Raw genomic sequence first — 23,150 nt, 5'->3', positions numbered from 1 at the left:
TTTATTTATTCCTGTTAATTATTCAAAACATATCTTAGAATATGTTTTCAAAAATAATGGTCCATTAGACCTAGCTGGTATATGTTGATGCCTATCTAATACTAGTATCTGAGGACCAATGTGTCATATACTTGGAGTTAGGAACTGTGGTGTAAATAATTGGTACCATGCATTCATTTTTTGAATACTTAATTATTGCCAAACAAAGTTCCAGGATTCTGGGATAAAGCAGTAAACAGAGCACAGTTCTGGCTCTCAAGGAGCTTATATTCTAATGTAAGGAGCCACATAATAAATGGACAAATGCAGTATTTCAAGGGATTTAAAGCCTGTGAAGAAAAATTAAAGCAAAGTAAGGAGAATAGAGAGTGTTTAGTGAAACAGGATGCTTAGAAAGTAATTTTTTATTTATTGCAAAGTGATTTATGTAACTAAATGAGGTATTGAAGAGGTGAAATACTATAGTTGTTTCCTTGTTTATAATAGTGAATTGTTTTTTGCTTAGCTAATTTTAACTTATTTTTCTTCAGCTAACTTTTTAAAGTGAGGTAATAGATTTGTTTTAGTATCCCTGAAAAAGGTACAAGGTAAATTTTTATAACAGTAAATTGAGATATTTCAAATAATATTCTTTTCTAGGGTTTTTTACATGGAATATTTGGACGTCTAAAACAGTTTCTGGAATGCAGTAAGTACTTTCATTGCAGTCCTTTTTACTGTAGAATTTTTATTCATTAATAGCTAGGATTAATGAGGGATTAATAGATACTTATTCTTTAATAGCTTCTGTTGCGCACTTGTAAATCTGGAGAAAGTGTCTCTTGTCAAATTGCCCCCCTGAGTGAGCACTTGATAGCTGCAGAGATCCTATATGTAGCTAAAATGAGTATTTTGTATCAACTTTCTGAAGTTAAGTTAGAAGCTTAGCCTTTGTCTCATATACAGAAGTCCCTCCTTGGACTACAAACCAAGACCTACAGCGGATGCTTGAAACCACAGATAGTACCAAACCCTATGTGTACTATGCTTTTTCGAGCTAATATCCAAAGTGACTACTAAGTGATTAACAGGCAGGTAGTGTATATAGCTGGGGTTTGCTGGACAAAGGGAGGATTCTCGTCTGGGGCAGGACAGACTGGGCCAACTGGAGATTTATCACCATACTCAGAATGCTGCACAATTGAAAACTTAAGAATGGTTTATTTCTGGAATTTTCTATTTAATATTTTTGGATTGTGATTGACTGCAGGCACCTGATACTGGGGAAGGCAAAACAAAGAGGAGACTACTGCACTGGTAATGAGTGTAGAGGAATTTCCCTTGTTGCCAGGCTGGTCTCAAACTTCTGGGCTAAAGCGATTCGCCCACCTTCATCTCCCAAAGTGTTGGAATTACAGGTGTGAGCCACCTTGCCTGACCAAAACAGATTGTTAAAAAAAGATTTCCCTGAGGCCAGGCATGGTGACTCACGCCTGTAACACCAGCACTTTGGGATGCTGAGGCGAATGGATCGCTTGAGCCCAGGAGTTGGAGACCAGCCTGGGCAGCATGACAAAACCCTGTCTCTACAAAAAACATTAAAAAGTTAATCAGGCATGGTGGTGTGTGCCTGAAGTCCCAGCTACTCAAGAAGGATTGATTGAGCCTGGGAGGTCGAGGCTGTAGTGAGCAGTGATCTCACCACTACACTTCAACCTGGGTGACAGAACAAATGCCGTCTCAAGAAAAAAAAAAAAATCTATTTTGTGTTCGTTCCCCTTTCTATATTTCTTCTGTGGCTACCCCTTTCCAGGCAGATGTTCACAACAGTCATATGTATAACAAATATGACCTATAGACTATATGCCAAATCCTGTTTAGACTTCTTGTAGACTCTTTCACTTTTAGTATTTGCTGCATATCACTGTGATATAAATTTCCTTAACTGACAGTTTCATTTTGTAAATCCCTTGTTCATTAACCTCCACTGGCTTATCTTTAGCATCCTTTATTATTTACTATCCCATGTGAGAGACTATAGCATTTATATTTGTGTTGTATTTTACTGGTGGTCTGTTTGTTATCTTCTTCCTCCATGTGATTGTAAGCACCTTTATTTGGACATACACATGTGTGCACGCACAAATTGTGTGTATGTGTGTGTATGGGGATTTGCTATCCTGAGAAGATATCTTAGTCTACTCTCTTTTAAGGAGCTACTGATTGTTTTATGTTAGTTTCAATTTAGTAAAACATTGTTGAGCCTTTTAGCAGACACTGTTCTGGGTACTATGCATGCAAAGATGAATAGGAATGTTCATATTGTGTAAGTTACGTTTTCTAAAAATAGTCATTTTTCTCTGGCCATCCTTGTGGGCGTGGCAGAAGGAAGAATACAAACCCTTCCAGGAGAGAATAAGACAAATGAACAAACAGAATATGAGGAGTATTATTAGAGAGCAGAGTAGCTGATGAGCTGGTGGACATTGTTCTGAATGTACAAAAAAAAATCACCCCAGGGAAATTATCAGAATCAATTTGTCAGAAGATACAGGAAAAATGATAATGAGTATGTTACTCCTTGAGTGCTTTATTTTACACATGTGTGTTGTACTTCAGCTGTGACATTTAGTTTTTAAATGTTATCCATGATTCGTTGCTAAAACGACTATTCTTTTACTATAAAAGTGAGTTCAGTTCATATATTAGGATTAATTTTGTATAATGTGGCACAGAGGGCTACTGTGTCATTCGGTGTAAATCTTGGTATTGCTTTTTAAATAATGAATTCATAATGCATAATATGCAAAAATAAAACCAGCAATATTATTTTTGTAAAAGTTTTGATGTTGTCTTGGTTGTGAACTTACAGAATATTATTAACTTCTACTAATATTTGAAATGTATTTTTAACAGGTAGAAGTATAGGTACAGATAATGTGTGTAGAGATAGACTGGAAAAGACCATCATTCTTTTTACTAAAGTGGTAAGTTTTTAAAAAACTTGTTTTCTCAAATACAATGCACATTCAAATTTAGAATGGAAAATGATATTTTTATAACTATTTTCCCTTTAGTGTAAGGAAACCTATGTTCTGACTCCTTATAGGAAAGCTAAAAATTGCTTTTATATGTACTTTAGAATACATATAATAATTAAATTTATATAACATGTCATAGTGTAAGTCACCTTGATACATAAAAAATCAATTCTAATATTAGAGTATTTGATTCTTCCAAAGCTCGTTATTCTTTGACCCACCGGAGAAAGTGGAGATGAAGATAGCAGTGCAGTTCAGCTAGAAGCAGATCAAATGTAGCATACAGGAAGTCAGTATGTTCAGAATGACCATCAGACTATCTTCGTCCATACTAAGTATCTTTTGAGTGGAATTATAGGGGGTGCACTGTGGTAGGCAGTGTGTATAATTACATTTTTTAAAACATTAATTTTTATGAAATTTTGGGCTTGAAGGATTGGGAGAAGTGCAAAAATTGGGTTACAGCAGTTAGAAAGACCTAGCTTGGGGACTACTTGCAGTAAAATAGGTACTTGAAGATAGGTGGGAATACCTAAATCTGTAATCTGTTTCCCTTTTTAATTAAAGATTCGATAATAGGGGAGGGGTTGCTTATTCCCTGGGAGGGGAGAAAAGGAGCAGAAATGAGCTATTTTTTATCTTTGTGTTTTAGGTAGTAATTACCTTTAGTTTCAGTTGTCTTCGTTTTTCTTGTTCCAAGTAGCCTCAACAACAGAAGTTCACCTAATCTTCCAAGATACAGTATCAAATTGACTCAGATTCTCTGTTAAACACAAAGCAAAGTAAAACAGGATGATGTGCTTAGTCAAAGAGGACTATACAGTATGTATCACTGACACTTGCCTGCAGCTCTGCTACCTCACAGTCCCTACTCAGTATATCAATTACATAAGTAAAAGTTAAAGAGCATTATGTGGATGATCTCTTTTAGAAAACACATTTATTTAGCTGTGGGATTTTTCAGTTCTTTCAGCTCTTTCTTAAGGTAATGACATGGATAGACGGTATCTGTAATTCTACTTTACATAACATGTTGGAAGCAATTTCATTTATGAGATTCATATATATGATCTCTAAGAATTTATTAAAGCTTTTTAAGTTAGAATATTTCAAAATAGGATTAAGTTACTATAAATAGAATTGAGTAACTTTGAGTCTTCATAACATCATCACTCAGCAACTATTACCAACATATGGCCACAGTCAGTCTTACTTTGTCTGTGTGCTTCTTTCCCCTCCCACCCTTGCTGGTTATTTTAAATCAAATCCCAGATGTTATCTAGCATTATCTGTAAATATTTGAGTGTGTGTCTTTAAGTGGTAGGGTTTTGTTTTGTTTTGTTTTGTGCGTGGGTGTGTTTTGAGATAGAGTCTTACTCTGTCACCCAGGCTGGAGTGCAGTGGTGTGATCTTGTCTCACTGCAACCTCTGCCTTGTGGGCTTAAGTGATCCTTCCACTTCAGCCTCCTAAGTAGCTGGGACTAGAGGCACCTGCCACCACGCCCAGCTAAATTTTTGTATTTTTGGTAAAGATAGGGTTTTGCCATGTTGCCCAGGCTGATTTCGAACTTCTGGGCCCAAGTGATCCACCCACCTCCACCTCCCAAAGTGCTGGGATTACAGGCGTGAGCACTACACCTGGCCTGTTTTATTTTTTTTAAATAGGATCTTAACACAATTATTATATTTAAAAAATAGTGAGAGCTTCTTAATGTCATTTAAATCTCTAGTCAGATTTTAGATATCTCTGATTGTCTCATGAATTCTTTATAGTTTGTTTGAATCAGTATTCAAGTTGCATTAGCTCCCTTTCCATCTGTTCCAAAGTTATTTCCTTGCTATTATTTCTTGAGGTAACAGGTAATTTTCTGTACTTTTTCATGTTTTGAATTTGATTGTTTCTATCTCCATATGCGTTTTTAAACATGTTCTTTAGTCTCCACAGTTCTCCTCCCATATTTCTTATAAGTTGGTAGTTAGATGTAGAGGCTTAGTCACTTGCAGGCTTTTTTTGTGGGGATAGGGCAGGGATGGCAAGAATATGTTATAAGTATTGCTGTGTATTGTATGACATGCACACATGCAATATGGCACACAATGTCTGGTTGTCTCTTTTTTCTTTTTTTTTTTTTAATTGTACTTTAAATTCTAGGGTACATGTGCACAATGTGCAGGTTTATTACATATGTATAATTGTGCCATGTTGATTGGCTGTACCCATTAACTCGTCATTTACATTAGGTGTTTCTCCTAATGCTATCCCTCCCCCATTCCCCCACCCCATGACAGGCCCGGGTGTGTGATGTTCGCCACCCTGTGTCCAAGTTTTCTCATTGTTCGATTCCCACCTATGAGTGAGAATATGCGGTGTTTGGTTTTCTGTCCTTGCAATAGTTTGCTCAGAATGATGGTTTACAGCTTTATCCATGTCCCTACAAAAGGACATGAACTCATCCTTTTTTGTGGTTGCATAGTATTCCATGGTGTATATGTGCCACATTTTCTTAATCCAGTCTATCACTGATGGATGTTTGGGTTGGTTCCAAGTCTTTGCTATTGTGAATAGTGCCGCCATAAACATACGTGTGCATGTGTCTTTATAGCAGCATGATTTTATAATCCTTTGGGTATATCCCCAGTAATGGGATGGCTGGGTCAAATGGTATTTCTAGTTCTAGATCCTTGAGGAATTGCCACACTGTCTTCCACAATGGTTGAACTAGTTTATACTCGCACCAACAGTGTAAAAGTGTTCTTATTTCTCCACATCCTCTCCAGCACCTGTTGTTTCTTGACTTTTTAATGATTGCCATTCTAACTGGTGTGAGATGGTATCTCGTTGTGGTTTTGATTTGCATTTCTCTAATGGTGAGTGATGATGAGCATTTTTTCATGTGTCTGTTGGCTGCATAAATATCTTCTTTTGATAAGTGTCTGTTCATATCCTTTGCCCACTTTTTGATAGGGTTGGTTGATTTTTCCTTGTGAATTTCTTTAGGTTCTTTGTAGATTCTGGATATTAGCCTTTTGTCAGATGCATAGATTGTGAAAATTTTCTCCCATTCTGTAGGTTGCCCGTTCACTCTGATGGTAGTTTCTTTTGCTGTGCAGAAGCTCTTTAGTTTAATTAGATCCCATTTGTCAATTTTGGCTTTTGTTGCCATTGCTTTTGGTGTTTTAGTCACGAAGTCTTTGCCCATACCTGTGTCCTGAATGGTATTGCCTAGGTTTTCTTCTAGGGTTTTTATGGTTTTAGGTCTAACATTTAAGTCTTTAATCCATCTTGAATTAATTTTTGTGTAAGGTGTAAGGAAGGGATCCAATTTCAGCTTTCTACATATGGCTAGCCAGTTTTCCCAGCACCATTTGTTCAATAGGAATCCTTTCCCCATTTCTTGTTTTTGTCAGGTTTGTTAAAGATCAGATGGTTGTAGATGTGTGGTGTTATTTCTGAGGACTGTGTTCTGTTCCATTGGTCTATATCTCTGTTTTGGTACCAGTACCATGGTGTTTTGGTTACTGTAGCCTTGTAGTATAGTTTGAAGTCAGGTAGCATGATGCCTCCAACTTTGTTCTTTTTGCTTAGGACTGTCTTGGCAATGCGAGCTCTTTTTGGGTTCCTTATGAACGTTGAAGTAGTTTTTCCCAATTCTGTGATAAAGTCCTTGGTAGCTTGATGGGGATGGCATTGAATCTATAAATTACTTTGGGCAATATGGCCATTTTCATGATATTAATTCTTCCTATCCATGAGCATGGAATATTCTTCCATTTGTGTGTGTCCCCTTTTATTTCATTGAGCAGTGGTTTGTAGTTCTTGAAGAGGTCCTTCACATCCCTTGTAAGTTGGATTCCTAGGTATTTCATTCTCTTTGAAGCAATTGTGAATGAGAGTTCACTTATGATTTGGCTCTCTGTTTGTCAGTTATTGATATATAGGAATGCCTGTGATTTTTGCACTTATTTTTGTATCCTGAGATGTTGTTGAAGTTGCTAATCAGCTTAAGGAGATTTTGGGCTGAGATGATGGGGTTTTCTAAATATACAATCATGTCATCTGCAAACAGGGACAATTTGACTTCCTCTTTTCCTAGTTGAATACCATTTTTTTCTTTCTCCTGCCTGATTGCCATGGCCAGAACTTCCAACATTGTGTTGAATAGGAGTGGTGAGAGAGGACATCCCTGTCTTGTGCCAGTTTTCAAAGGGAATGCTTCCAGTTTTTGTCCGTTCAGTATGATATTGGCTGTGTGTTTGTCATAAACAGATTTTATTATTTTGAGATGTGTTCCATCAATACCTAGTTTATTGAGAGTTTTTAGCATGAGAGGCTGTTGAATTTTGTCGAAGGCCTTTTCTGCATCTTTTGAGATAATCATGTGGTTTTCATCTTTGGTTCAGTTTATGTGATGCACACGTTTATTGATTTGCGTATGTTGAACCAGCCTTGCATCCCAGGGATGAAGCCCACTTGATCATGGTGGATAAGCTTTTTGATGTGCTGCTGGATTCGGTTTGCTAGTATTTTATTGAGGATTTTCACATCGATATTCATCAGGGATATTGGTCTAAAATTCTTTTTTTTTGTTGTATCTCTGTGAGGCTTTGGTAACAGGATGATGCTGGCTTCATAAAAAGAGTTAGGGAGGATTCCCTCTTTTTCTATTGATTGGAATAGTTTCAGAAGGAATGGTACTAGCTCCTCTTTGTACCTATGATAGAATTCGACTGTGAATCTGTCAGTTTCGGGATTTTTTTTGGTTGGTAGGCTATTGATTATCACCTCAATTTCGGAGCCTGTTATTGGTCTATTCAGTGATTCAGCTTCTTACTGGTTTAGTCTTGGGAGGGTGTATGTGTCCAGGAATTTATGCATTTCTTCTAGATTTTCTAGTTTATATGCGTAGAGGTGTTTACAGTGTTCCCTGATGTTTGTATTTCTGTGGGATTGGTGGTGATATCCCCTTTATCATTTTTTATTTCATCTATTTGATTCTTCTGTCTTTCTTCTTTGTTAGTCTTGCTAGTGGTCTATCACTTTTGTTGATCTTTTCAAAAAAACCAGCTCCTGTATTCATTGATTTTTTTGAAAGGTTTTTTGTGTCCCTATCTCCTTCAGTTCTGCTCTGATCTTAGTTATTTCTTGCCTTCTTCTAGCTTTTGAATGTGTTTGCTCTTGCTTCTCTAGTTCTTTTAATTGTGATGTTAGGGTGTCGATTTTAGATCTTTCCTGCTTTCTCTTGTGTTCATTTAGTGCTGTAAATTTCCCTCGACACACTGCTTTAAATGTGTCCCAGAGATTCTGGTATGTTGTGTCTTTGTTTTCATTGGTTTCTTTTTCTATGGCTAAGATTGATGAGCGATCTATCAACTTTCCTTAGCAGCTTCTCTCCTATTTTAACAGCGTTGATCATCATTTGCCTAGATTCATTATTTGATCAGGAGTTACAAAATGATGGCATTCTAAGTCTGTTACTCCTTTTGCATTTATTAGCTGAAATTCTATAAGGAAGACGTCTCCCTCGTCAGCTATATGATACATTAAAATATAGTTCATATGGGAAAGGGAAGATAATATTTAAATTCTTTGTCTTAGTCTATTACTTTTAAAGGTCTATCTGTTGCATATTTAAGCATTTTGTATCATATTTACCCATTGTTATAAAATTAAGTATGAATTGGGTCTGTTTTGGTTTTTGTACTGAAAATAATAGAAAGTTCTTATAATGAGATATAATCTAACATAATCCACATTATATGATGTGCCTCAAGAAGGGTTATGATACATGTGAAAACTGAGTGAACGTGGACTCCACACTAAGGTTCAGACTGCTAAATGATTGTTAGTAAAGTTATAGTTGAAGTGATTATATTTCAATATGAATTTGGGGAAAATACATTTTAGTTTTTATTTATTTTTATTTTTTTTACAGCTTTTAGACTTCTTGGATCAGCATCCCTTTTCATTTACTCCTCTAATTCAGAGATCACTGGAATTTTCTGTAAGCTATGTTTTTACAGAAGTTGGTGAAGGTGTTACATTTGAACGATTCATTGTCCAATGTATGAATCTTATTAAGATGATTGTCAAAAATTATGCTTATAAGCCATCCAAAAATTTTGAAGGTAATTGCTTTACTGACAGTTTAAAAGAATTATTTTAATCTTAAGAGTGAAATAATTGCTATATTTATATAATTAAAAAATTTTTATTTTAGTGTGAAAAATAAATTGTTGCTAGGACATGAAATAGAGGTGAGGATTATAGATTTTAATATGTTTATACTAGCTTTTAAAAACAATGTAGTACATTTAATAAGCCATTTTTTGTAGCACAAGTTGGTTGAAGCTTAGGGACTTTTAAGAATTAGGTACTATAGTCATCACTGCTGCTCATATTGCTGGGTGTATTCATTTGAACAAATAAGAGCTTTCTCTGACTTTATATAAAGGGTGGTTGTTTCTAGACATGTTAAATTGTTGTATTATTTGAAATTCATTCATACGTGTGTGTACCAAAGTGAATGAAGAAGTCTTGTTGGTAGGGGGAGAGAGAAACACACGCACACCCCCCATATCCTCTATATATAGTCATTTCAATGTGGCGTGATAGTATTGCATGGTAATATACAAGCTGTAATGGTAAGACAGAAGCAGGATTGATGTGGGTATGTTGTAAGGAAAGAGTATCTTTGAGATTTGTTTATAATAAAAATGAAAATTTATGCACAAGTATAACTTTTTCCCTGAGAGTGTATTTTTTGTTTATTTAAATTACATAATCCAGTGTGGCTACAATGTTTGGCTATACAATTAACTTGGAAATTTCATTTTTCCAGATAGCAGCCCTGAAACTCTTGAAGCCCATAAGATTAAGATGGCATTCTTCACATATCCTACTTTGACAGAGATATGTAGAAGATTAGTCTCTCATTATTTTCTGTTAACTGAAGAAGAACTGACAATGTGGGAAGAAGACCCAGAAGGCTTTAGTAAGAATTAATTTCTTAGTGTTAGCATGACTTTTCTCCCCTTTCTATAAATATCTGTTTGAGTGATAGGTGTAATATTGTATATTCATACAGCACTTTTGATCTGGAAATCTTAGTTTTTTAAAATTAACTTACTCTTTCTTTGTTATCCTTTAGAACAAATTGAGAAACAGAAAATGAATGACTTACACAAATATGATGTAGAATTTTGTCCAGGAAAAGATGTTTTTAGTTTTTAGATTCCTTTACAAATATGTAGTTTCAAACAAAAATATAAAATTAACTCTCTCTTATCAGGTCAGTTTCTGTTTTGTGATTAATTCCATGTTATTTTTTATATTTAGAAATTCTTGCAAAGAAATTTGGAGGTTTTTGAATTGTTTTTTTTTTTTTTTTTGGACAGGACATCTTTGTATCTGTTTGAATTTTAGTACTGGATAGATAAGTGGAATAAGTCCACTGGGACCCTTGCTGTAGAAAATCAAGGAATCATGTGTCTAATAAAGTACTTGTGTGTGAATTACTTATGCTATGGTGGGACATAGGCTAGATTTTAGCCTCCCTTTTCTCTTTGGTTGGATGCCCTTGCGTAGTTACACGTTTCCTAATATTTTAAGAGTGCCCAAAATTTTTTGTAATACTTATTTTCGCCATCCTTTTGGTTTTTAAAAATAATTTTAATACAGGATTGTACTGTACAACATGTCTTTTCTTGTTTTTTTTTTTTTTTTTTTGCTTTTTTCTGAAACATCTTGTTTCGATTTGCTCTCTTTATATAGTACATACAATATTGTAACATGAAGCATTGAGTCCCTAAATTTTTAAGAACCCTGAAGTATTTTACTTTAAATTTAAATATAAATACAAGAAATTTATGGAGAATGTGAGTAATCATTGTACCTAGTGAAACATGATTACTGTATTGAAATGAAATGATTCTCAGAATTGTAATGGTATTGGATCAGGTGATAGCAGATGCCCTGGAAATGACAAGTACTTTGAGCTTTTTTCCATAAAGCATTGTTGTCGAAAATGAGAATGCTTATGGATATAGTAAGCACTTAATAGACGACTGTGAGATTCACAGCTGTGATCTGTAGCATATAGTAACAAAACCTGTGTAAGGCCTGTGTTCCCAAGGATTTGCTCTTAATGTTATGTTTAGAACAGTTCACAGAAATATTATACTGATGTTATTCAGATCTTTGTTTTCCAAACCAAGATGTTGAAAATGTCATTATTACATATTTTTAATTGCAGCAGTGGAAGAAACAGGAGGAGATTCTTGGAAATATAGTTTGAGGGTAAGTATTAATTGCAAGAAAAATTGATAGGGGAAAGCTTAATCCTTCTAAAGCTCTTAGTAGAGAATGACACTCTATTAAAGATTCCAAACACTTGCTGGGCATGGTGGCTCACACTTTAATCCTAGCAGTTTGGGAAGCCAAGGTGGGAGGATTGCTTGAGCCCCGAAGTTCAAGACCAGCCTGGTAAACATAGTGAGACCCTGTCTCTGCGAAAAGTAAAAAAAGAAAAAAAAAATTAGACCAGAGTGGTGGCGCACACCTCTAGTCCCAACTATTCAGGAGTCTGAGGCAGGAGGATTGTTTGAGCCCAGGAGGTTGAGGCTGCAGTGTGCCATGGTCATGCCACTGCATTCCAGCCTGGATTATAAAGCAAAACCCTGTCTCTTTAAAAAAAAAGAAATTAAAGATTCCCAACATTAAGTCAGACAGATGAGAAACTGTTTATAAGAAACTAAGAACTATATTAATATTAAATTATGACACTTAATCTGAATTTTTTTCTTTTTGTTAACTTGGAGTTTGAAAATGAATTTTTTCTTCATCTTTCCCATTGCTTGGGAAATAATTGTCATTGCACAAACAGAAAATGTTTGTCAAAGTAAAAGCTGCCACTCTTAAGCTAGAATTTTTTCCTTCTATGTATTTCATTAGTAAAGTTTCTTTTGGTATGTTATTTCTCTTACCACTTAGTGTGATTCTCAGAGACCAACCCATTGCTTTCAGTTAGAGGATACTTTTACAGCACATTTATTAATATGACAAATGTTTTGCCATTACAGATGTGATGTTTGAGCTGTTATTTTTAAGATTTGTGCTTACATAATTTACAGAATTTGCTATTTGTTTTCTAAAAATATTATCTTTAATGTTTTTAGACTCGTAAACTTACAGTTTGTTAACCAGAGAGATTACTGATGATTTTAAAACTTTAAACAATTTCATTCCTTTAATTTTTAAAAGTTTCTCTTATGGAGAAGTTTAAACATACTAAAAAATAGAATAATATAATGAGCCCTTCATGATAACCTGGTTTATTAGTTATCAACTCATGGCTGCTTTAGCTTCCTGTAAACATCTTCCAATGTTGATGGTTTTGAAGTAGATATCTGAGATGACACATCCTCTGACCCTATTTCGGTGTGTATGTCTATAATGTTCCTTTTGAAACAGCACACTAAACCTTAAAAATTTAATTAAAAAATGTAAATATTGTGAACCATCTAGTGATTCCTTTTTTTTAATTTAAATAAAATAATTGTTAAAAAAAATTTTTGTGGGTACATAGTAGGTGTACATATTTATGGGGTACATGAGATGTTTTGATACCAGCATGCAATGTGAAGTGATTCAGTACTTTTTAGAACCAAATGAATCTTTGTTTTTAAATGTAGCTAACACTAATTTCTGTTACTGCTTGTGTTTGTTAAGAGAAAGACTACTCTATTTGGCAAATTGGAGTTCCTGTTTTTGCTTATTATATCATTGCTAAGAAAATATGTAATAGCTGCTTGGGAGGCTGAAGCAGGGGAATCGCTTGAACTCAGGAGGTGGAGGTTGCAGTGAGCTGAGATCGTGCCACTGCACTCCAACCTGGTGACAGAGTGAGACTCTGTCTCCAAAAAAAAAAAAAAATTCTTGGATAGTCAGCTATTTATAGTACTGAACTATAAACGAGTGGCTACAGAATGCTTTTTAAATTTAAGATATGATTAATTTAAAATGTACACTTTGCTTGCCATAGTTTTAAGTTTTTGAATGCGTAATGACGAATAATTGAAATAAGGAAATCAAGTTTCTCTTATTAATTATAATTCGATTTTGTTTTCCTTTGTGTTGGTTACAAAAAATGGTAATCTTACTTTTTTTTTAACAAATCAAAAGTTGGAAACATTTTCAGAGTTTTAGGATTTTAAGATTGAGTATTTGCTTTGTTATAGAATTAGTCAATATAGTATGCAACTGTTTTGATGGGAAATTTGTCTTTTTCCCTCTCCAGCCATGCACTGAAGTATTATTTATAGATATATTCCATGAATATAATCAGACTCTTACTCCTGTACTTCTAGAAATGATGCAAACACTTCAAGGTAAGGCATATTTTGTGAGTAACTTTGAGTTAATCTATTTAACATTTAGTTAAGAAATAGTCTGAGTGCCTACAATGCATACGGTACTGTTTCCTGTGTCATATAATGAATATGAATTTGAGAAAAACAATTTTGAAACTTACTATCTTCCAAAGGGGTGGCACTTGAGATAGACCTTGAATTATAGTTTGGAAGATGATAAATTTTCCTGTAATAAATGCAGTAGAAGCAAAAGCAAAACAGTAGTCGTATTGCTTGCAGAAAGTCTATCTGGAGCATGTTGTTGAGAAATAGTGAGAAAAGGTTAAAATAGTAAGTGTTAGCCTCTCAGAATGGTAGCAATGGGAATGGAAAGAATTGATGATGGATTTGAGAGAAAATATTGATGTAAATTTTTGACACTTGATCCATTACACTTTATACACAAGTAATGAATTATCTGCCTATTAACTAACATCGATTTATGATTTTTGTCTTTTCTGCTAGACTGTAAGTCCTAGGGGCATTGATCACGTCTGTTTTGTTTATACTTCATTCCCAGTGCTGGGCATATTCATTAACTATTGTTACTTGATTGACTTTTGGTAACTGATTGAATGTGCTAGGGAAGGAAAAGTGATCAAAGATGATCCTAAACTTTTGAGCCTTCATGACAAGGAAACAGTTACCTCATTAGAAGTGGTAGGAGATAGAGATGTACTTTTGAAGTGCATGTATATAAGGAACCTTGGGAAAACAAAAGAGGATCTTAAGGACAGAACCTGAGATTTTCACCTATAGGGATATGAGGAAGTAAAAGCCTTGTAAAAATGCCAGGTATGGTGGTGTATCCTAGAGAAGAGCATGTTGTCAGAAGTGAGTGTTGGCCAGGCATGGTGATTCATGCCTGTAATTCCAGCACTTTGGGAGGCTGAGGTGGGCAGATCACTTGAGCCCAGGAGTTCCAGACCAGCCTGGACAACGTGGCAAAAACCTGTCTTTACAAAATTAGGAAAATTAGCTGGGCCTGGTGGTGAGTACCTGTAGTCCCAGCTATTCAGGAGGCTGAGGTGAGAGGATCATTTGAGCCCAGGAGTTGAGGCTGCAGTGAGCTGAGATCACTCCACTGTACTCCAGCCTGGGTGACAAAGCAAGACCTTGTCTCAAAAAAAAAATAATTTTGTGGTATATAGCACATTAGCATTTTGTAGTGTATATTTTCTAGAATGTTGTTTGTCATAACATTTGGTTTTTAATCCTGTGTTCTCTAATGATAATCATAAAACTTAGACTTTCCGTTTGTACCTGTGTCCATGTTTGATACCATGAAATGTGCTGTACTTAATTGAATTGGGAAACTAACAAATTGTGTTTAAATATAAATTTTTAAAAATCCAGTTTTATTTGCTTCTACTGATACCTGTTTTTTTTTTTTAAGGACCCACAAATGTGGAAGATATGAATGCACTGTTAATCAAAGATGCTGGTATGTTAAACTTAAGTGATTTAGAAGCATTTATTTATTCAGTAGATGGAGAGTCTGTTTTGTGGTAGATTTTATGCTGAGGGTGTTGAGATATAAGAGTAACTGAAATATGGGAACAATCTGATTGGGGAGATAACCAAGTAAAAAGATAATGCATAATGCATTATAATAATGCTATACAGGATAGTTAATGCTAAAGTAGGTGATGATCACCAGGTAGTTTGGTGTGTCTAAGGAAAGACTCCCAAAGAAGTGTAATGGGAGAACACAAGGATAAATAGGAGTTACATGTGCACGGAGGTGGTGGTGGAAAGAGGGTGGTGCATTCCAGGGAGAAGGAGCAAAAGATACAAAGACTTGAGGGAAAGAGGAGGAAGCACAGTTAGAATTTGAATTGTGACTATTTTGGTTTAACTGAAGCATTGGGGTTAAGGGTTGAGTTGAGACTGGAGAGAGTTAAGTAGGGACCAGGTCATAAAATATTACATCCATTTTAGAAGCAGCCATTATTTTATCATTTTTATAGTTGGACTTAAATATTTTAGAATGAATTGAATTTTCTGTTTGAAAGTAGTAAGGAATATTTAGGAAAAACGAAGTAAAATAATGTTTCTAAAATGTCTACTTAAATAATTACCCTAATTAACATATTGTGTGTTTCCCTTAATATATGTTTCATACACTCATTTGCAGATCTGATATCTGAAACCTTTAATTTTTTTCTTAAATTTTCTTCTCAGTGTATAATGCTGTTGGATTAGCTGCTTATGAGCTCTTTGACAGTGTTGATTTTGATCAGTGGTTTAAAAACCAGCTTCTTCCAGAATTACAAGTCATTCACAATAGGCAAGTATAAAATTTTGTATTAATTATCCACTTACTTTTCCTTATTTATTCTATTAATGAAGACAGGAAGGTATTAAAATGGCTTACAATTTAAAAAATGCAATCGTATGAGTTAAGTAATGTCTTATGTGGAAAGGAATAAGAATTTTGACGTCTAGGAAGTATTTGACATATCAGGTAGTTTGTGAGAGAAAAGGAGGACTTTATGCAAAGATGAGGGAGGATTGAGGTCTCTGAGTTCAAGAAACTATGCCTAAGAAAAAGACAATTGGAAACTTAGCAAGAGGTATGCCTAATGTCAGAAGTAGCCTAATCAAAGTAACATCTGTGAAAGGTGAGTGTCTTGGGATCACATAATGCATACTGCAAGTCTCTGGGAAGACAGTAGAGTAGAATGTAGAGACATCATGGCAAAAGTATTCAAGTACACTTTAAGTTCTAGTTGAGGTACCTAATTAAATAGTACAGATTCATATTACATTTAGTACTATGAATGACGAAATAAATGAATTTAGTACATTTAATAGCACATTTGCCCAATGCTTTTTTTTTTGGAACAGTCTCATTCTGTCTCCCAGCCTAGAGTGCAGTGGTGCAGTCTCAGCTTACTGCAACCTCTACCTCCATGGTCCACGAGATTCTTATGCCTCAGTCTCCTGAGTGGCAGGAATTACAGGTGCACGCCACCACACCTGGCCAGCCCAATTCTTATGTTTTAGATACATTTAAGCACTTGCCTACTTCCTTAAATTTTAGGTGTAGAATACATAAAATGAAAGGAAAAACCTCTTTCATAGTTTATAAAATTATTTCTTAGTTTAAAATTGGAAAAAATTCGAAGGGGCGTTTTTCTTAGTTTGAAGGGTACACTTCTACTGATTCACTTCAGTATACCTGCGGCCTATCAGAATACCTAGCATGTAGTCATAGACAGTTAATATTTGTTGACTAAACTAACGAACGTACAGAAGGTCACATTTAGAGCCACAGAATTTGTAGAGTTGGAGATACTCCAATTCTTGCCAGTAAGTAGCTGTTTATCTCTTCAGTTATTCAATCATTTATTCAGTTAACATATATTTTTAACACTTGGAATTTGCCATGTCCCATAGGCAGTGTTGAATAAAATAGACTCTGACTTAGTCTCAGGGAGCTAGTGAGCCTTTGATGGAGAGAGAACTTTCATTGGCGAGACAAATGTGCAGTTTAGTTGTCCTTGAACCCTAGAGGCTATTTAGTATAAGATCCTCACTGTCCAGTACAGAAGCTCCCTACGTGTGGCTATTGAACGCTTGAAATGTGCTTAGTACAACTGAGGAAACAACTTTCCAATTTTAATTAATTTAAATTTAAAAATTAAAGCCATGTAAAATATTTATTGATTACATGTTGAAATGATAATATTTTGGATATATTGGGATATGTAAAAATATTAATAAGGTTTTATTCATTTTTTTCCTCTTATAATGTGGATACTAAAAAATTAAAATAACATACATGGCCTGCATTGTATTTCTAATGGACAAAGCTGATGTGGACCAGTGTTCTCAAACTTTAATGTACATAGGAGTCACCTGTTAATCTTGTTAAAGTTTAGGTTTTGACTTAGTAGGTCTGGGACAGATCAGGCAATGCACACATTGAATAGCAAAGTGATCTATAATTTTACCTCTGTTTGGATGTGTCTGTGACTTTGGAATTTTACCTTTCTGAGTTTCATTCTGTTTATCTGGAACAGAGAGTCTAATATGGTCTTACTCCCAAAATCGATGGTTCTTTGGTGCTTTTACTTCACTCTACACAAGTTGTTACTTCTGCCTGTGTCACTTGGTTCAAACAGTTTCTGTCCCTTGAAATGACATTTTTTTACCCTTCAGCTCCAATACTGTTTATCTCAAAGACCTGCCCAGATTCCGTCTGTCTCTGCCCATTTCTTCTCTTCCTTTTCTAAAGTCCTAGTACACTACTTTGTGTTTTTTAATTTCTTTAGGTATGTTACAAACTTCTTGGGGTCGGGAATACTTACATACATATTTTTGTGACTTTTATTTATTTATGTATTTAGTTTTTGAGATGGGATCTCACTTTGTCACCCAGGCTAGAGTGCAGTGGCATGATGTTCACCCACTGCAATCTCTACTTCCCAGGCTCAAGTGATCCTCCCACCTCTGCCTCCTGAGCAGCTGGGACCATGGCGTGTGCCACCATGCCCAGCTGTTTTTTTGTAGTTTTGGTAGAGACAGAGTTTTATCATATTGGCCAGGCTGGTCTCAAACTCCTGCCTGAGCTCAAGCGATCTTCCCGCCTCAGCCTCCCAAAAGCTGGGATTACAGGTGTAAGCCACTGCGCCCGGCCCAGTTTTTGCAACTTTAGTGAGCATTTTTTCCCCTATATGTTTGATCATCTTTTAGAATTGTGGTTTTTTTGGGGGTTGAAAAAAAGTGTTTCATTTATACCCAGAAATATTTATCATCTTGCCACTAAAATTTACATAATAAGGTACTTCATGAGTGAAATTCTTGGACACAAATGTTTTGAACTGCATGATTTTTCTCCTTACCCGAGCTTTCATTTCTTTTAGCAAAGATGATGAGAGAAAGAAGTGTATATGCATGCTACTGCAAATGTTTTGCAAATGTTAATATATGTTATTTTGGTAATCTGAGTCACATTCTGTTATTGTGTACCTCTTACAAAATTAGCTTAGTTGAAACCACAAAATTTATATGAATGTTTTATATAAGCCTAGAAGTTTCTTACATTGTTCTGAAAATAATCTTCATAGTATTAAGAGAATTGGAGTAGAAAATTAAATACAGGAGCTTCTTTATTATTATTTTTGGGAAGCTTTCCAGTTTTAGAGTTTGGGGCATTGCCACTGTTTTTGGTTACTTGAGCTAAAAACAAATGGATTTGGTTTTTATGAAACATAGCTACATTGCGGTTCTTTAAGATAAAAGAATCAGGATTGCAACATATATGCCTAGGAAAAAATTTTTAAGTACTAAAAATTTTAATGATATTAATTTATTTAGATCAGGACTTCATTGTTAATATTTTGTACTGTGGTACATTTAGAAGTAGCTTTTAAGCTTTATTTTTTTTTGACAGAGCCTTGATCTGTCGCCTAGGCTGGAGTGCAGTGGCAGAATCTTGGCTTATTGCCAACCTCTGTCTCCTGGGTTTCAAGGGATTCTTGTATCTCAGCCTCCCAAGAATCTGGGACCACAGGAGCATGCCATCATGCCCTGCTAATTTTTGTATTTTTAGTAGAAATGGGGTTTCACCATGTTGCCCAGACTGGTCTTCAGCTCCTGGCCTCAAGTGATTTGTCCTCCTGGGTGGCATACCAAAGTGCTGGGATTATAAGCGTGAGCCAGCACACCCGCTTTTAAGCTTTTATGTTAAAAATGCAGATTGCATTCTTACTACATTTTAGATTTAAATGATAAATTATACTAAATGAAATAGACCTCTTAAAATATTTAACATTTTAATTTGATGATTTTTTCCTGTTTAGGTATAAGCCATTGCGGCGCAGGGTGATTTGGCTCATCGGTCAGTGGATTTCTGTGAAATTCAAGTCTGACTTAAGACCCATGCTTTATGAAGCAATCTGTAACTTGCTTCAAGATCAAGATTTAGTGGTATGTTTCTTAAGTGCCTTAAAAGAGTTAAAGTTTCACTTGTGCAAATCATCAAGTTCACAACAGTTTATGTCTTTCTTTATAATGTTTATGACCTTTTACTGCACTAGCTATTCGTTGGTGAGCAGTTTGATTTGAGGGTAGAAAATCCTTTGATTATCGTTTGCCCTTCCCATTACTAGTCATTGAAAAAAAAAATTAAGCTCTACTGTTATAATTTATAATTTCTTAGTAAGAAAAAAAAAGGCAGTTTAAAAAATCCCTTTATAGCTTATATATTCTTTTTAAAATTCAGGATAGATGTTGGCATTGAAATAGCATCATAACTTATTTTATCTTTACTGTTGATTCTTTGTCCCTCATTTGTGAGAATTTTTTTTTAAGCCTTTGGAATTATTGGGCTCTTTTAAGGGATTTTTCTTTCTTTATGGTATTCATATATTATTGTTGATTTTGTGTGACTGAAAACTTTATAGTAAGCTCTTTGTTGCTTTTTTCCCCTTCAAAGCAGTAGGCTTGCTGCTTTATTATAAAATTACTGAAATAGTAGTAGTAATTTTACAGGCCTATGATTTTAAGACGTTTAAATTGTAAAGAATAGTTTTCTTTCTTTTTTCCTACTGGTGCTTTACTATATGCCTGGGTGACTATATTAGTGACTTAATATATGTGTTCATTGTCTTTTCCTGATTTTCAATTTGTTTTAGGTAAAATTAAGTGATTTTTTTTTCTCCCCTGAGTTGTGCTAAGATCTTTTTAAATCATTTCTTAGTCTCCCTCCCTTTACCCTGCCGAATCTTATTTTTAGTTTGAACCCACCTAGTTTTTGCCTTTCAGCACAGGCTTGGACTATGCTTCTTTTTTTTTACATATGCTGACATAAAGAAAACTACATGTAGTGTTCACTAAAGGAAAACATAAATAGGTGAATTTGTTACAGAAACACAATACATTCCAAAGGCAAATAGAACTGATCTTTGGATTTTCTACCTAAGTATTATCTGCTTTGTGTAAATGATTTGAGAATTTAAGTACCATTCTGTAATTATTAAATACTAATTAAGTATGGGAAGTTACAAGAGAGCCTTGTGGTGTTTTACTGGGTTTACATTCTTAGAAATGTATTAGTATAACTTAGCTGCTTCTAAAATTTCTATTTGCTAAAATTAATTTTCTTTTGTAATAGCTTTAGAATAAACCATAAGATTTAAATTTTTGCTTTCCTAGTTGGAAATATTATTTGCTCTTCTGTCAGAGAGAAGATATTAAATGATTTATAGATGTGTTACAAAAGGGTTAAATTTCAATTAAGTTTTCTTTGGGAAATAGAGAAATTGCTGGGAGTTTTTCTTTTTTCTTTGTTTTGTTTTGTTTTGTTTTAGGAGACTGAGTCTTTCTCTGTTGCCTAGGTTGCAGTGCAGTGGTACGATCACGGCTCATTATAGCCTCAATGTCCTGGGCTCAGCTGATCCTCCCACGTCAGCCTCCCAGGTATCTGGGACTATATGTGCAAAAACGCCTGGCTGATTTTTCTGTTTTTTGTAGAGATGGTGTTTCGCCACATTGCCCAGGCTGGTCTTGAACACCTGGACTGAAACAATCCACCCACCTCAGCCTCCCAAAGTGTTAGGATTATAGGCGTGAGCCACTGCACTGGGCCCAGAAATTGCTTGGGTCTTAGACTTGTTTTATAATGAGTCTATTAAAAAAGGAAAGAGAAAAATGAATTATTTCAGCCAGCGCCTTAAAAACAGAACATTAATTCTACCAGATACCAACAAGTGTAACTGGAGAGAAAGGGATTCATGGCCAGATAAGTTTGGAAAACTTTGAGATAAATATTCAAATGGGCCTCTTAGTAACACAACTGGTCAAAGCCTTTAAAAATGTACATTTGCGGTGTGCGTAGTGGCTCACGCCTGTAATCCCAGGACTTTGGGAGGCCGAAGCGGGCCAATCACGAGGTCAGGAGTTCAAGACCAGCCTGGCAAGCATGGTGAAACCCTGTCTCTACTAAAAATACAAAAATTAGCTGGGCCTGGTGGCACGCGCCTGTAGTCCCAGTTACTTGGGAGGCTGAGGCAGGAGAATCGCTTGAATCTGGGAGGCAAAGGTTGCAGTGAGCTGAGATCGCCCCACTACACTCCAGCCTGAGCAACAGAGAAAGACTGCGTCTCAAAAAAAAAAAAAAAAAAAAAAAAGTACATTTGCATTATGACTAGCCCACATGACTAATACATTAGTATTCACAGAATATACTTTGAGGAAATGTTGCTTTAGATTCAGCCTTTGCCCTTTATATCTTCTGGTGGCTACATCTCATGTTTACATGTTTTGCATTTGCTTTATACTGTCACTATTATTTTGCAAGGAATTGTTAAGAAGATTGTTTAGTAAGGCACCAAGTTAATGTTGTAAACCTTGGCCTTTTTTAAAAGTACATTTAAAGAATGTATAAGTCATACTGCTTTAATTTTCAGCCTTTGAGAAATGCTAGCTAATATAATGTGGGGAGATACCTTATACATGCATACATATACACAATAGTGTACAACCATATAGAGATATGTATGTGTATATGTATGCACACACACATTTATATATGTAAATGTATACACAAACATTGTGTATGTGTATACATATGTGTCACACAATTAAGTCAAATTGCTACACTGAGGAAAAGTTATAAATGAAAAAATATGTCACTCTATTTGCATTATATTTTCCTAGATCAGACAGTAATTTTATATTGTCACACAGCTATCAGAGGTAAGAGACGTTCTCTGCCCAGTGGCCTCTGATGTTATAAAATTTGTGAAGTCCTATGCTAACTGGAAAAGTTGCTTCCTCCAGTTGCTACACTGCTTCTGCTGTGTTACAAGTAGGTAGATCCTGATGAATCGAATTCCTCTCTGGCTTTCAGAATCTGCATTCTTTTTCCTAAGGGCTGCTGTTAAGGAGTTGGGATACATTTGATGCTGATTAACTACTGTTGTCCATGTGCTATTCTTTTGTTATTAGAAGGAGACTGACAGAGTAGAAGTAGCTGTTAATTTTCTTTTCTTTTTTTGGCTGCTCCATAGAAAGAGCAGGACTACCCCATAGGCAAGAATTTTGTCAATAAAAAATTCAGCAAGTAACAGAAGAAGCACTTGTGTGCTCATCACTCAGTTACCCATATTTTCATTTGTAATATTTCCCACATATATTTCAAATGTCTTTTTTAAGAAATAAAATATTACAAATGTAATCGAATTCTTCTGTCTCTTTCCGGTCTCTTTCTATTGTCTTTGTTAAGCAGAGGTTTTACATGTTAATAGATTTATTGATTGCTTTTTTTCTTTCTTGAGACAAGGTCTCACACTGTTGCCCAAGCTAGACTGCAGTGGCGAGATCACGACTCACTGCAGCCTCGACACCCCCATGGCTCAAGCATTTGTCCCACGTCAGCCTCTCGAGTTGCTAGGTCTATAGGAGTGTACCACCACGCCTGGCTAATGTTTTGATTTTTTGTAGAGACGAGGTCTCACTGTGTTGTCTAGGCTGGTCTAGAATTCTGGGCTCAAGTTATCTTCCCACCTTGGCCTCCCAATGTGTTGAGATTACAGGCATTAGCCGCTGGGCCTGGAAATAAATCCTTTTTCTTCACTCTTGGTTTTTTATTCTGCCTCAAATTTATCTTTGAGTGTGATGTAAGGAAGTTTCCATCTTTCTTTTTTAAAAAATAAGAATAGCAACACTACAGTAATTCCTTGAATAATACATAGTTTTCTTAGTGGTCCATAG

At 35.3% G+C, this 23,150-nt stretch overlaps 1 protein-coding gene across 4 annotated transcripts in view; it reads left to right on the top strand.

Moving 5' to 3' along the window:
* The window catches only part of IPO11 (importin 11), a 230,911-nt gene that overhangs the window by 63,675 nt on the left and 144,086 nt on the right, over positions 1-23,150 (top strand). For all 4 annotated transcript variants that reach the window (XM_050793725.1, XM_050793727.1, XM_050793726.1 and 1 more), the window contains 9 exons: positions 640-688; positions 2,896-2,966; positions 8,954-9,146; positions 9,860-10,012; positions 11,273-11,316; positions 13,316-13,406; positions 14,824-14,871; positions 15,612-15,717; positions 19,238-19,364. In XM_050793725.1, the coding sequence (XP_050649682.1) occupies positions 640-688; positions 2,896-2,966; positions 8,954-9,146; positions 9,860-10,012; positions 11,273-11,316; positions 13,316-13,406; positions 14,824-14,871; positions 15,612-15,717; positions 19,238-19,364 (882 nt within the window). The remainder of the gene's footprint in view (positions 1-639; positions 689-2,895; positions 2,967-8,953; positions 9,147-9,859; positions 10,013-11,272; positions 11,317-13,315; positions 13,407-14,823; positions 14,872-15,611; positions 15,718-19,237; positions 19,365-23,150) is intronic.

Source organism: Macaca thibetana, chromosome 6 (genome assembly GCF_024542745.1).
Source record: "Macaca thibetana thibetana isolate TM-01 chromosome 6, ASM2454274v1, whole genome shotgun sequence".
NCBI classification, from domain to species: domain Eukaryota; kingdom Metazoa; phylum Chordata; class Mammalia; order Primates; family Cercopithecidae; genus Macaca; species Macaca thibetana.
The sequence above is the reverse complement of the archived record's forward strand: the minus strand, read 5'-3'. Positions and strand labels throughout refer to the sequence as shown.